Source organism: Castanea sativa, chromosome 12, assembly GCF_040712315.1.
Source record: "Castanea sativa cultivar Marrone di Chiusa Pesio chromosome 12, ASM4071231v1".
NCBI classification, from domain to species: domain Eukaryota; kingdom Viridiplantae; phylum Streptophyta; class Magnoliopsida; order Fagales; family Fagaceae; genus Castanea; species Castanea sativa.
The window spans coordinates 19,695,657-19,712,322 of NC_134024.1; the positions used below are offsets into that span (position 1 = coordinate 19,695,657).

At 35.0% G+C, this 16,666-nt stretch overlaps 2 protein-coding genes across 2 annotated transcripts; both read left to right on the forward strand.

The window, feature by feature from the left end:
• Positions 1 to 12,109: 12,109 nt before the first annotated feature.
• Positions 12,110 to 12,466, forward strand: LOC142620327 (uncharacterized). Its single transcript, XM_075793715.1, has one exon. It carries the CDS (start codon positions 12,110 to 12,112, stop codon positions 12,464 to 12,466), a length of 357 nt encoding a protein of 118 aa, XP_075649830.1.
• A 2,499-nt stretch (positions 12,467 to 14,965) lies between these two features.
• On the forward strand, positions 14,966 to 15,415 carry LOC142620328 (uncharacterized). The gene is made up of 2 exons (XM_075793716.1): positions 14,966 to 15,030; positions 15,151 to 15,415. Exons 1-2 carry the CDS (start codon positions 14,966 to 14,968, stop codon positions 15,413 to 15,415), a joined length of 330 nt encoding a protein of 109 aa, XP_075649831.1.
• The last annotated feature ends 1,251 nt before the right edge of the window (positions 15,416 to 16,666 follow it).

Consider the following 16,666-nt stretch of genomic DNA (forward strand, 5'->3'; position numbering starts at 1 on the left):
TGAGAGCTAGATTGTAATCAACCCCATAAAACTTACCACACAAAAAAGAAAAAAGAAAAAAAAAGGAATCAAAGAAATTAAGTAATAAAAATGATATTTTTATTCTTTAACAATTACCTTGCTTGCTGTGTTGAAGGCTGCCTTTGCAAAGAATGAAAAGATCTATGCCTAATCTGCAAAACAGAGGGAGAGAAGAGAGATTAAATGAATTTTGCAGAGAGAGAATGAAACCATATATATATATATATATATATATATATATATATATATATATATATGATCTGCAAAACAGCTTGAGTTCATGTCTCCGCCAATTGTATTTAAGTCTGAGTTTTGATATCCAAGATCTATGAGTAAAGATCAAAGAAGACTGTGGTTCAATCTTGAGAAGATTCTCATATTTAATAATTAAAAAAAAAAAAAAACTATACATCCAAAGCCTACCTTTGTGATAAACACTATATATCTCTTTAACACTCCACAAAGAAAAAAAAAGAGCCCATCATTAATCCTATAAACCAAAAATTCTTGAGAGAGAGAGATTGAGGAGAAATAGAGAGTGAGAGCTAGATTATAATTAACCCCATAAAACTTGCAAACAAATAATAATAATAATAATAATGATGATGATGATGATGATGATGATGATGATGATAATAATAAAAATAATAAATAAATAAATAAATAATATCTAATTAACAATTACCTTGCATATGAAGCCTGCCTTTGTAAAGGAGATATATAATTGATTTGCAAAACAAAGCGAGAGAAAGATAGATTAGACTGAATTTTGCAGAGATGGAACGAAACCAAAAAGAAAAAAAAATCTTGATAAAACAGATTTAGTAGAGAAGTAGAAATTGAATTTTGTAGAGAGAGAGAGAGAAAGAGGAGGTTCGGATGAATATGAGTGGTGGAGGCATGTTTTTTTTTTTTTTTTTTTGTTGAGAAAAAATACATCAAATCAAAAAATTACAATGGGAATCTATGGAAAACTATAAGGTTGAAATTTATCAACCATTTTGTTGGCTTTATTCCGTGCCAATTTGCTTGTAATTCAGCACTTAGAAACCCTGTATTTAGGTGGGATTCATGTAAGGGTAGTGTGTGAGAAAGTGTGAAGAAATGCTCAAGACTGTGCAGTGAAGCAGAGACTCGTGGCTGGATCTCACGGGTGGCTCGCGGCTTGCAAGCCGCCAAATGATGCACACGAGTGAAGCATGCAGAGAAGGCGAACAGTCACGCCAGCTGGAGCACTACAGGACAAAAAGTCCAGTCTGGCCATTCTATTTGTTCGCGGCTTGAACTCGCGACTCAGTCAAGTCGCGAGGCCAAGTCGCCAGTCAACTCTGTTTTAAAAAACCTGACTCTTCGCATTCCATTCTCACCCCAGTATAAATAGTTGTTATATCCACGAAATGTAGAGAGCTTCCAGAGAAAATTTTGAGAGAGAAACCCTAGAGAAAAATAGATTGACTCATCCACAATCTTCACATAGAGACTCTTTAAATTTCTCTACTCTCTTCCTCTCCATTGTTACATCCTTAAGAGGTACATTACCAAAATCTTTTCTCACCATACCCATATCTATGAGAAGGCTATTTGGTGCTTTGGGAAGCAGTTAGGAAGGAACCAATTTCATTATTGGTTGATGCTATAGGCTATAGCGGAATCCGGTAAGCTAAAGAAGAAATACGTTCGGCGCAACCTCGTTGGAGTAGGAGCTTGGAGGGCTTAGGTACACTGGGTAGATTAAGCTTGGAGGGTCTTCTGTTGTCCATGTATCCCAACTACATTCTTTAGTGGATTATTGACCGCTTGGAGGGCGGCGGAGAGGTTTTATGCCGAAGGCTTCGGTTTCCTCTTCGATAACACATCGTTGTGTTATCCTTGTGTTTGCATCTCTCTTCCCTTAATATTTGCCATTTAATTTCTACTGTGGATGTGATTTTATTTGGTTTAGATTTTGTTATCAATTCTGTTTTAGCTTATTTACATTTTCCGCACGTATATTGTTTGTTAATAAGCTTGAATTTGTATTTTGTAATTTGGGGGTCTTAAAGTTCAAAGTGTTTTACACGTTTTTTGAACTTTCAAAAACTTCTTCCTATATAAGATACAGAAATACCCAAATAAATGCATCATTGATACCGAGAAACTCTTTTCAAATTCCTTATCAAATTCCATAGCATTCATTGAACAACATTGGAGAAGGGGAGATGAACCTTGAAATATGCAGGTGTGGGAAAAAAAAAAAAAAAGAGCTCACCAAAATTACAACTGATCCACTTAAATTTAGACAAATGGAACCACATGAATCTTGACACATGGCACAAAATTAGGATTCTAATTTAGAATTGCAATTGGAGTTTCTCTCTACTTCACCTATTATATATATATATATATATATATATATATATATATATATATATATATAGAGAGAGAGAGAGAGAGAGAGAGAGAGAGAGAGAGAGAGACTAGTGTGTAACCACGTGCATATGCACAGGTACATTTTTTTTTTAAAAAAAGCACAATTATACAGTTTAAATTATACATGGTATTAGCTTACATATTTTTTAAACCATACATTTCTAAAATATGTAATAGTTTCTCATTATACATATATACATATATATATATTATTTAGAATTTAATTAAATTTAGACTCTTCGATTTTTGCACCTTATAATTCATTTGGCACAAAAATTAAAAAATTAAAATGGACACGTAGCAGATAACTGGACTCCAATTGAAATCTAATTTAGAATCTAATTGGATTTGGACTCTTAGACTTTTACACTCAATAATTCACATGACACAAAAATTAAATATATAATAGGACACATGGCGCAAAATTTAGAATCCAATTGAATTTAATTAAATTTTCTCTCCGCTTTGACTTTTAATATATATAGACTATCAAATTAATTATTAATTATAAATTAAAAAAAAAAGTTTCTTACTATGGGATTTTGAAATATTTGCTTGACTGTAATTGAAAATTAACTAGTCAAAAATCATGATTCATATTTCTTTATTAGATCATTTTGCTTCAACCAACCACCTACAAATAGCTATGGCTTTAATGGAATCCCTAATATGCACACTAGTCAGTAGTCAGCACAAAAATGAAAAGCATGGTGTAGGGATGAAAGACCCAGGGATGTATATTGGGCCATGAGCCTTGTCTGAGGACAGTTGGATGTTAGAGAAGGTGTACAAATCAGTAGGTTATGGAAGGATTCTGGTCATAAAGGATTGGGAAGGCAGTCTGAGGAGAAATGCCTCCGAGGCTAAGCAAAGTAGAGGTTAGAAGGTTTAGTCTACTATTAAGAGTGACACTCCGGACAATTCTACTGGTAAGGATAAACATCAGAAGGGAATAGGACAAAGGGAAGCTGAGAAATATTTAAGAGAAAGCTGCTACCACCGCATTAAATACTCTGCAACTAACTCCCTAACCGCATTAATGCGGAGGTGATACCTAAACAGTGATATTTAGCCTTACAACTACTCCTAAAGACTTCAGGAAGGTGCTGATGGGAGAAGGATCAAAGTCAGTAGCTTGATCTACACGTGGAAGGCTGAGATGAAGCAAAACAGGGTAATATAAAGAAGAAATGCCCCATTACAATAAGATTTGGGGGGGGGGGGAGAATCTATAGAAAAAAGACTGTAGCAATAAGAAATGCAATTGTAACCAAATTTAAGAGAGATATATATACAAGAACTACTCTCATCGGATTCTGCCGATGAAGATTTTCTTTGCGCAAAACTTGTTTATCTTTGTTTTCTTGTCATCTTTAACCTATTATGATTGTTGTCCAACTCATTGAAGTTTAGTTTCCAACCAACTCTCTACAAATTTATTGTGTTGGGCTCTTTGAGCCTTAATCCTTCTACCCTTTTGGGCTTAGGAACCAAAACGTGCCCTTACACATGGCATGCACATAACATGTAGTAGTAGTAGATCAAACTCAAAAAAAAAAAAAAAATGTAATTAATATTGCCAATTAAACAGTAGAAAATAGGTTGGTAAAGGGTTTCTTTCAAATTTCTTCATTAATCAGTTTATTCGAATCCAAACTCAAATCTTAAACTCATTTTCCCAATGATGATAAGCTTAGGTTACTACATTTAATCTAATTGAAAAATCAACTCAAACTATTGTATACATTTATTAGTATATCTGATTCTTTGACCATTACTCATGGTTTTTAAACTCGGATCATTCAATAAACCGTAAAAGAGAGATGTTCAAAGTTTTTGAGGTTGGACCGAGATCGAACTGTAATGACGTCATAATTAGTTTAATAATTATTTAAAATATATATAAATATATTAAATTAGTACAAAATAGAAAAATTAACTAAAATGGTCCAATTAAAACTATAAATCCATATTTTAATATGTCTAGCATATTCATCCCAAGCCCAAATATTAAATATCTACCCAATGATAATAATAATAATAACCATTTTTTATTAAAAGAAAATTAAAAGTATCAATTTGTACCGACACAAGTGGACAAAAAAGGATAATATGGTGTATCATCATATGATGTGGGGCTCAAGACTTTGTAAGAAGCAAAGTCTAGGAATTGTCTTTCCAATTTCCAATTTCCATTTTCCATTTTCCAATGCTCTTGTGACTAGCTCACAAATCTAAAAAAGCAATACAAACAAAAGCGAATGAAATTAAAGGAAGAGAGAAGACAAAGTAAGAAACGGCTCTAGAAGGTAGAAGCTGAAAGAACAAGAAGAAGAAGGAGAAGCTGGTATCTAGTTGAAACAAGAAACAAACCTGAGAAGATATAAAATAGCGAGTGGTAACGTAGCTCTATTTTATTTTTTCTCTTTTTCGATTTCTTTTTACTTTTATTCAAATTTGTTACTGGTGGATTTTTTTTTTCCAACCAAAATATAGATATATTTTGGTACGATACCGTTCAAGGCTTTAATTTTTTTTAAAAAAGGGACCTGTAAGAACCGTTCACGGTTCTCAGAGTCGTGAGGTCCAACCGCGTTTCGCACAGGGTCCTGCTTTTTTTTCATAGAGCAGTTCTTGAGGTTAAGGGTCTGTTTAGATACCGTTTATTTTGCTGAAACTTGAAAATTTATTGCTAAAAGTACTATAGATAAAGGTAAAAGTTAGTTGAAATAGTACAACGGAACCCATGAATAGTACCAAAAAGTATAGTGGACCCATAAATAGTAGCAAAAATAAACTGAATAGTAAAATAATTCTAATTTTTCATTGGTATCTAAACACACACTAAAAGAACCACAGAATTCAGAGGTTTGTGGTTTTTCTCGTCGGACCGTACGATCCAATCCTAGTTTCAAAACCATACTTGCATCAACAAAACACCAAAATAATTAAATCAACCCGGTAGAAATAAAGCAATTAAAATAATAATAAGACACAGTCGTTTTATTCCTTGGGATCTAGGCACACGTGCGGAATACCTTATCTTTGCCAAAGACCTTTGTATCTTTTCGATTTTGACGATGACTCACCACTCGTGTGGCAATAGTTTTTTTTTTTTTTTTTTTTTTTTTCTTTTTTTTTGCGTTGCGGGTCCTAAAGAGGCTGCGTGGCCCACGTCCACGTCCCTACCAGCTCGAAATTCGGATGTGTTGGCAAAACGATAAAATAAGAGTCATACTCTATCACTCTTATACCAAGTTTGTGTTTATATAATTTTATTTTATGAACTATGTTTAATTATATGATTTTATAAATAAAAAAAATCTTCATATAATTTTATAGACCAACAGACAAAGCCGAAAATGTCAGTAAGATCTGAAAAGTGAACTAAAGAAACCTACAATACAAAGACTTCAGTCACTAATCGTGTGCTGTGTGCATATTATGTTTTTTATTTTATTTTTAAAACAACAATAATTAATCTTACAACAATAATTAATCTTGTAAATAAATAAATAATTACATTCCAACTTTTTGATATTTGAATATAATTAAGTTCGAAGGGAAAAACAAAAACCGCAGTTTTAAACTTTAAAATAATGGATCTTGTGCTTTACAGTTTACACCATCATTGTGGTATTTAAATGATTAGATGGTGTCTGTATATTGTATGACAGGTGTTGTAACTTGTAAATTGTAGTATCTAATATTCTCTCAATAAATAAACACTATACAATCAGATAGTTTTACTATTTTGAACCAAACTTTATAATTGGAAAAGAAAAATGAGTTAAAATCCTATAAATAATTTGAATGATACGCTCTTATCAGTTTGGCATTAGAATATTGTCGATAAACTCATAAACTAATGGTCATGAAATCCAAATCAATACAAATATAAAAAAAATTAAAAAGAAAGACTCTAGAATTAGAAATGAAGCATGCTTTGTTAAAAATAACTAGGGTTGGCTGCACGTGCAAGGCATGTGTTGCCCCCAATTGTGAGAAAATTAATATAGATTTTGTGTTTGAAACCGTGAATTTTGGTTCACTCAATCTGACTATATTAAAAAAGAAGTCTAAGAATACAACAAAATATCACAATATTTTCACAATATCTTCATTTTTAGGATCTGAATAGATATTTTTTTATTTTATTTGAGAGAAATGCTACATTCATAACATTTTTAGAACAAATTCTAAATGACAAGTTATTATTGGTTTTAAACTGATAAAATTGTTATTGTTATTCTTAAAACATTTATTTTTAGTTGTGGTTGGTCACAGTTTCATATTTTATTATTTTATTTCGACTTGTAAGAAATTGATACTTCAATATTTGTAAAAATATCGTGAAATTTGCTGTGTCGGTATAACAATATATATGCTAGCTTACATAAATATTTAAAAGAAAAAAAAAACATAAACCGATTACTAGGGAAAAAAAATTTTAGGCACGGTAGAAATTAATGTTAAAATGTTGTGGACTTAGCATTTTTTTATTTGATCTATAAGAAACTGAGATCTCAACAATTGTGAAACTATTGTGATAATAATAAGTGTTGTAACATTTTCTCAAAACATTTATTTTCAGTTGTGGTTAGTCACAATCTCATATTTTATTATTTTATTTTGACTTGTAGGAAATTGACACGTCAATAATTGTAAAAATATTATGAAATTTGTTGTGTCAATATAACAATATATATGCCAGCTTACATAAATATTTCAAAAAAAAAAAACACAAACCAATTACTGGAAAAAAAAAAAAAAAAACTTTAGGCACTGTAGTTATAGTGCTAGTTGAATAAACCAAAAACACTGTAGCTCCAGTGCTATCCATCAATAGTAGCTTACCTATGATTTGTTATGAAATTAATGTTAAAATGTTGTGGATTTAACAATTTTTTATTTGATATATAAGAAACTGAGATCTCAACAATTGTGAAAATATTGTGATAACAATAAGTCTTGTAACATTTTCTCAAAATATTTATTTTCAATTGTGGTTGGTCACAAGCTCATATTTTATTTTTTTATTTCGACTTGTAAGAAATTGATATCTCAATAATTGTAAAAATATTGTGAAACTTGTTGTGTCAGTATAACAATATATATGCCAGTTTATATAAATATTTAAAAGAAAAAAAAAACACAAACCGATTACTGGAAAAAAAAAATTTAGGCACTGTAGAAATTAATGTTAAAATGCTGTGAACTTAGCAATTTTTTTATTTGATCTATAAGAAACTGAGATCTCAACAATTGTGAAAATATTGTGATAGCAATAAGTGTTGTAACATTTTTTTAAAAAATTTATTTTCAGTTGTAGTTGGCTACAATCTCATACTTTATTATTTTATTTCGACTTGTAAGAAATTGACACGTCAATAATTGTTAAAATATTGTGAAATTTGTTGTGTCAGTATAACAATATAAATGTCAGCTTACATCAATATTCAAAAATAAAAAATAAAAAAGCACAAACCGAATACTGAGAAAAAAAAAGTGACTAACTAAACCAAAGTACTGTTGTAGCTATAGTGCCACAATGTATTGTGATAACAATAAGTGTTGTAGCATTTTTTTAAAACATTTATTTTCAATTGTGAAATTTATTGTGTATCATCACATTATTGAGTGTCCATTTGGCAATAAAAGGTCTATTTGGTAGGAGATTTTTAGTAACATTATTTAAGTGTTGTGAAAATATGTGTGGGTGAAAAAATATTGTAAAAATAAGTGTACTGTTATTTAAACAACGAAAACTATTATTTAAACAACAACACAAAACAAGCCTAGAGCTTTTCGCTAAATATAAGATAAAAAAATTATAATTTTTATATTAAATATGTGACAACAAACTTACACTTATTTTATTTTTTAAATTGAGACAAAAAGAAAAAGTAAATAAGAAAATATGAAAGAGTTTCGAATGGACACTGATTTTTATTTTATTTTGACTTGTAAAAAATTGACACGTCAATAATTGTAAAAACTAAACCAAAGCACTGTTGCAGCTACAGTGCTACAGTGTATTGTGATAATAATAAGTGTTGTAACATTTTTTTTTAAATATTTATTTTCAGTTGTGGTTGGCTACAGTTTCATATTTTATTATTTATTTCGACTTGTAAGAAATTGACACGTCAATAATTGTGAAAATATTGTGAAATTTGTTGTCTTAGTATAACAATATAAATGTCAGCTTACATCAATATTTAAAAGAAACAAAAAAACACAAACCGATTACTGAAAAAAAAAAAAAAAAACCAATCTCATATTTTATTTTATTATTTTATTTCGACTTGTAAGAAATTAACACGTCAATAATTGTGAAAATATTGTGAAATTTATTGTGTCTGTATAACAATATAAATGTCAGCTTACATCAATATTTAAAAGAAAAAAAAGACACAAACCGATTACTGGAAAAAAAAAAAACCCACTAAACCAAAGCAGTGTTGCAACTGTAGTACTGCACAGTGCCAATACATTGGATGCATAGTGCGAAAGTACTGTAGTGGCATTGCCAAATTTGTTGTGTCAGTATAACAATATAAATGTCAACTTACATCAATATTTAAAAGAAAAAAAAAACACAAACCAATTACTGAAAAAAAAAAACCAATCTCATATTTTATTTTATTATTTTATTTCGACTGGTAAGAAATTGACACGTTAATAATTGTGAAAATATTGTGAAATTTCTTCTGTCTGTATAACAATATAAATGTCAACTTAAATCAATATTTAAAAGAAAAAAAAAAACACAAACCAATTACTAAAAAAAAAAAAAAAAACTTTAGGCATGGTAGCTGGTTGAATAAACAAAAGGATTGAATTAAAAAAAATAAAATACTAAACCAATACACTGGATGCACTGTCAGAAAGCACTGTAGCGGCATTGCCGCTTTTATTATAAAGAAAGGAAGGACAAGTTTGGTTGTATAGACAAAGATGGTGCTGGAAAATGATGGTGACAAATGTTCCACTAACACTAAGACCAGTCAAGCCGACACCATGGTTGCAGATGGGGCCATTTCACGTGTATGGATAATTGCCAGATATCTGGGGTTTTCTTTTCTTTTTATTTTTTTGCTTCTCCAATCTAGAGGAGATCTAAAAACCTCCATTGTTTACTCCCAGACTTCCTGGTAATATTCACACAACTTATGAGATAACACTCATGTAACTTTGAATACTACAATTTTCCTGCTAACATTCAAAAAAGATAACACATGTTAGAATATATTGGGAATATATTAAGATATTAAACAGTGACAAAAAGCCTGATTTTTTTTTTGGGGGGATAAGGTATAAAAAAAAAAACAAATCACCGTTTAAGAATGAAAGATTCAATACTAAATTAATACATGAAAAGATAAAAGTAGCATTTATCATATATATATATATATATATATATATATATATATATATATCTTAAATTAATCATATATTAAGATGTAAATCGAAATCCTTTTAAATCTTAAAAATCATCTATAATAATTTCTGGTGGTGAACTGAAAACATAGCAACTCCAATTCGTCCATGGGTGTCGTCCAGGGCTAAAAGACAAGAATGACTATACCTTGCGAGACAGTCGTCCATAAACAAGTGGGTCGTCCAAAACGGTCGTCCATGAACAAGTGGGTCGTCCATAAGGAAGGCACATGAACACCAATACTTGGGAAAATTTCAAGGAAGTTTATCCACACAAACTAGTAAATTGAACCACGTGTTATTATTCCAAGGCATGAGTAAGACCTAGGTTCATCACTGTATCTTCCAATTGAGTACTTAACTTCTAATGACAGTTATAGAAGATAAAGATGAAATATAACTCCTGTAGCGGTTGTGAAAGTTATCCTTGAACCTTTTGACCTCCTTAAATACAGGAGAAGTTACAAATCAAATAACCGCTTTGAGAGCACACTATATAAACACCCATTCAAACCAGATTAATGAAAGTTTTGAACAACTCCTAAAAAAGTTGGAATTCTAGAATAAAAGAAAGAAACTAACTTTGGTATCGGAGGGTCCTTGGCCGGTCTACCGCGGTCACCTTTGATCTAGTTTTCTTTTTTTCGGGCCTTCCAATCAATCGCTAGCCCTTTGAAGCCCGAAGCATCCAACCTATTGATTTCGTTGCATCATCAGTTGGCGTCGTTTGTGGGAAAGAAGAAATTTTGTGTTTTGCAACATTCTTTCTTCGATAAAAGGCTGTATGGTTTGGACAAGATCATGGGCCACTAGCCCAGGCCACTAAGAGAATAGGGATGCTTCTAGTAATTCCCATTGCGAATGTCAGTCAGCACTTGTCATGCAATCACCTCTCATCCAACACATACAGTCCATGGCAGCCACCATGATGGAATTAACCCGTTAGAACCAAGAGTTGACTAGGGAGATTGGTCTAAGGAGGCAGTACCATGAAAGACACGCGGGAGGACAAGCCCAGAGTCAAGAAGATAGAGGAGATAATGCTGAGCCCGAGAACCAGTTAAGGGGAACCACTTCGTGAAGGGTTCCACATTTGGAAAGAGAGATGGACTAAATGAGGAAGGCTATGGATGAGATGAGGGAGAATATGAGAAGGGCAAACCCCGTGGATGATTTGGTTTATCGAACAGACTCCCTTTTCACTGCTTCCATCATATGATGGAACGCGCAACCCGCGTGATCATATCGCCACCTTCAAGACTACCATGCACCTCTAGGGGTTCCAGACGATATTATGTGTAGGGCTTTCCCTACCCTCAAGGGGCCAATGCGAGTGTGGTTCAACAAGATACCTCCAACACTGTCGGCTCGTTCGAAGAATTGAGTAAGTTGTTCGTTAACAATTTTATCAGAGGACAACGGCATAAGCGTTCCTCGTCTAGCCTGTTAACCATAGAGCAAGGGGAAAATGAAAGCTTGCAATCCTTCATTACTCGGTTCAACAAGGAAGACCTGATGGTTGACGAGATGGATGACAAGTTATTATTGGTAGCCTTCCATAATGGAGTTAACCCGATTTATTCATTCATAAACTTTATAAGCAAGAGCCACAAACCATGGCTGAACTCGTCCATTCAGCCCAAAATTTATGAATACGGAGGATGCACTCATAGCCAAGAAGAGGAAGAAAGCAGAGCACATGGAAGCAGATCTCCTGCGCCATCCTAAGCAAGGTCCTCGTCTAAAGAAGGCTCAGGCAGGAGAGGAAAAAGATAGAGATAGCAAGAAGGCAGGTTCTTCAGTAAGGAGTCAGCAGTACACGCCCTTAAATACACCACTTGAGCAAGTGCTTTTGCAAATCAAAGATGACCCATCCTTGAAGTAGCTAGAGAAAATGAAAGGAGATCCTAACAAGCGTAATAGGAACAAGTATTGCCGCTTTCATAGAGATCATGGGCATGATACGAACGAGTGTTTTGATTTGAAGTAGCAGATAGAGAATCTCATCAGGCAAGAAAAATTGAGAAATTTTCTTAGACAAGACCACAAGGATGAGAAATTGAAGGCAAAGGTGGAAGAGTCGTCACGACCCCCACTTAGAGAAATAAGAGTTATTATAGGGGAAATCTCAACAGGTCAATCTACCAAGTCAAGGAAGACATACCTAAAGGTGGTGCAAAACGTCCAACTGTTTGGATGATCTCCAAGGACGAGGGGAGTTGACGAGCAAACCATTATGTTCACGGACGAGGATGCTGAAAGGGTTCACCACCCACATGACAACGCAATCGTCATTACCTTGCTCATTGCTGATTATACGACTAGAAGGGTGTTGGTAGACAATGGGAGTTCAGCGGACATCTTGTATTACCCCGCCTTCCAACAAATGAGGCTTGGGCAAGATCAACTCTGTCCAGTAAACTTGCTTTTGGTAGGATTTGGAGGAATGAAAGTGCATCCCGTGGGTACCATTACATTACCTGTGGTGGTCGGAGCATATCCACAACAGATAACCAAAGAAGTAAACTTCCTTAATGTTGATTGCTCATCGTCATACAATGCCATCATTGGAAAACTGACTTCAAATAGTTAGACGGCGGTAACATCTACCTACCATTTGTCTGTCAAGTTCCCGATTGAGTATGGAGTAGGTCAAGTGCGAGGAGACCAATTAGCTGCCAGAGAGTACTATCTAGCCATGTTGGCTATGGACGAGCACGTACAGACAATGAGCATAGACGAGAGAAGGATTACTGCGGAGCCCACGAAAGTACTGGAAGACATTCCTTTGGACGAGAGCAACCCCGAAAAGTTTACTAGGGTTGGGGCGAGCATGGAAAAGAAGACGAAGCAATACCTGGTCCAATTTTTAAAGAAAAGCCTTGATGTGTTCGAATGGAGTCACGAGGACATGCCAGGTATTGACCCAAGTGTCATTACCCATCGTCTAAACGTGTATCCTTCCTTCAAGCTTGTATGTCAAAAGAAAAGAATTTTTGCTCCTGAACTAGACAATGCCATTAAAGAGGAAGTCCATAAGTTGACCACGACAAAATTTATCCAGAAAGTTTATTATCCGAATTGGTTGGCTAATGTAGTTATAGTCAAGAAGGCTAATGGCAAGTGGAGGATGTGCGTGGACTTCACTAATTTGAACAAGACTTGTCCCAAGGATAGCTATCCATTGCCATGCATTGACTAGCTGGCGGATTTGACCGCGGGTCATAAACTGCTAAGTTTCATGGATGCCTTCTCAGGTTACAATCAAATAAGAATGGACGAGGTGAATCAGGAGAAGACATCCTTCATCACCAGCCAGGGATTGTTTTGCTGCAAGGTAATGCCCTTCAGTTTGAAGAACGCGATGGCGACTTACCAAAGGCTAGTTAACCATATGTTTCGTCCACAAATTGGACGGAATGTGGAAGTTTGTGTAGATGACATGCTAGTAAAGAGTTTGGATGAGGAAAAGCACTTGGACGACCTTTAAGAGACTTTCGATACACTTAGGCGGTATAACATGAAGTTGAATTTGAGAAAGTGTGCTTTCGGAGTTTCGTGAGGTAAGTTTCTTGGGTTCATGGTTTCGCATAGGGGAATTGAAGCAAATCTCAATAAAATCCAAGCGATACCGAATATGGAGCTACCAAGGAATATCAAAGAAGTCTAATCTCTCACTGGACGAGTTGCCGCCTTTAACAGGTTTGTCTCAAAAGCTACTAACAAGTGTTTACCATTCTTTAAAGTTCTCAAGAAAGCATTTGAATGGACGGATGAGTGTCAGAAGGCCTTCCAAGACCTCAAGACCTACCTCACCACAGCACCTTTACTAAACCCGTCCATACCAGGTGAAGAATTATATTTGTATTCAGTGGTGTCCCCACATACAGTGAGCTCGGCATTGATCAAAAAAGAAGGGAGGATACAGAAGCCGGTTTACTATACGAGCTAGGCACTAAGAGGAGCGGAAGGACGATATCCAATGATGGAAAAGCTAGCCTTTGCTTTGGTCACGGCTTCTAGGAAGCTAAGTCATTATTTTTAGGCTCATGTCATTAACGTCCTGACGGATCATCCCCTAAAGAAGGCAATGAACAAGTTGGAAGCTGCATGATGACTAATTCAATCGGCTGTAGAGCTTAGTGAGTTTGATGTCAAGTACCAACCAAGAAGCGCGATAAAATCACAAGCATTGGCAGATTTCATTGCAGAGTTCACTCACAGTCTGGACGAGTTAGGCAAAGAGGAAGGGGCTTAAAGGTGGGTCATCAATGTAGATGGCTCATCCACATTATGTGCAGGGGGGATTGGGGTTATACTCAAGTCCCCGGAGGGAGATAAGTTGGAATACGCAGCCTGTCTACAATACCAAATCACCAATAGCGAAGTTGAATATGAAGCTCTCCTTAAAGGATTAGAATTAACTAAGTCTTTAGGGATGGAGTCAGTAGTCGTTCAAGGAGACTCTTAGTTGGCTATCAATCAAGTGAATGGAATATGTGAAGCAAATGAAGATCGAATGAAGAAAAATCTCAGTAGAGTAAAGTGGCTTATCCAAAAGTTTAAGGAAGCCAGTTTTGTTCAACTCTCGAGGGAGGAAAACATGGAAGCGGATGCTTAGGCAAAAGCAGCTTCGATAGGAGGAGTTATGGATGAGTATGACAAAGTCCAATACGTGCTAAGCATTGATCTTCTAGAGGTACAACAAATAAGAGGGGAAGAAAATTGGATGACTCCGATAATAGTTTATCTCAAGGATGGAAGGCTTCTAGAAGACAAGGACGAGGCTTAGAAATTGAGAATTAGGGCCACCAAGTATGTCCTCATAGACGAAGTACTGTACAAACAAGGTTTCTCTCAACCTTACCTAAGGTGCCTAGCTCCGAACAAGTCAACCTATGTGTTGAGGGAAGTTCATGAAAGAGCATGCGAGAATCACTTGATAGCAAGATCACTAGCCCATAAAGTTGTCCATGCAGGCTACTATTAGCCAACTATTCAAGCAGATGATAAGGCTTATGTCAAGGTGTGTGACCAGTGCTAACACTTCAGCAACGTTCCCAGACAATCGTCGGAGTATCTAACCTCGATGATGGCCCCATGGCCCTTTGCGCAATGGGGACTGGATATCTTAGGTCCTTTCCCACTAGGAACCAGGCAAATGAAATTTTTGGTAGTAGGGATCAACTACTTTATTAAGTGGGTAGAAGCCGAACCCTTAGCAAAAATTACTCAGCAAAATTTCAAAATCTTTATTTGGAAGAGCATTATATGCAGGTTTGGGGTACCTAGGGTACTAGTAACTGACAACGGACAACAGTTTGACAACACACCTTCCAGAGACTTTTGTGAGCAATTTGGAATTAAGAATCATTATTTCTCACCCTCTCACCCACAAGTGAACGGACAAGTGGAAGTTGTAAACCGGACCTTATTGAAGATCATAAAGACCCGGCTTGAGAGGGCAAAGGGAGTATGGCCAAATGAGCTACCAGGTGTTCTATTGGCTTATAGGACAACTGTGAGGACCCCCACAGGATAAACTCCTTTCAAGTTAGCCTATGGAAGTAAAGCAGTGATACATGCAAAAGTGCACATGGCAAATCACATGGTGATGAAGTATTAAGATGAGGCTAATGAAAAGCAACTTTGTCTTAACCTTGATCTGATAGACGAGGTAAGGATGGACGCGGAGTATAGGACAACAAGGTACAAAAAACTCATGACCAGACAATATGATGCAATGCTAAAACCCAGGCGTTTCAATATAAGGGACCTTGTCTTGAAAAGGGTCTTTTTGGCCAACAGAAACCCAACTCATGGGAAACTAGGACCTAATTGAGAAGGACCCTACAGGGTTATCAATTGCAAAAGACAAGGCTCGTATTACTTGCAAGCCCTGGACGGGAGAAAATTGGAGCACCCCTGGAATGTTGAGCACCTAAGAAGAAATTATCAGCAAGATATCAGCCTAGATGAGCATTATCCTAGACAAGATCATTCGGGATCGTCACTCTGGACGAGCCAAAGTTTGTGTTGCATTGTGTTGCCTTCTGTTACATGTGTTCGTTGTTAGCATTATATGTTGTGTTATGTTATGTTTTAACTCCTTAAGAGTGTATTAGTTTTTGACTATGCGCTATGAACTATGGACGAAGTCATGGACTTGGACCATATTTGTTTGTATTTATAATTCCTTAAAAGGCACTAGCTTCTAAGCATGTACAATACTTGTGGACAATGTTTATATTATAAATGTGGTTTGGATTTCCAATGTATATGATGCATGAATCTAATCTCCATAATTCCACCCATAAGAAGGCTAAAGCCTAGTATGAATAAAAATCTCTAGACGCAGGGATGTAACATCTATAAGCTTTCCTCGAAATAAGGATAAAGCAAAGAAAAGCAAACTCAAGGCACGATCGTCTAAACAATGGACGAGGTAAAGCCTGAACTGTATTTGTTTAGCCCATGGACAAGGAAATACTTGTTTATGAAAACATTCAAAGTCCATAGGATAAGACGCTAGCTAAAACAATCCAATCCTTGGACAAGTAAAAAGTTGTGCCTTGATAATTCTCATGGACGAAAAATAGAACCAGTTGTCAAGTCTTAGAACGAGTAGAGTTGGAAAAACCAATACCATTCGCAAGACGAGCTATACTTGTAAAAAATTTTAAAGAATGGTAAAAGATGTTAGGCATGAGGAAACTCTTGTCATGGACAAGCCATGCTTGAAATAAATGTAATGGATGTGTTCATCCATACAACATTAATAGTAAACTAAAAA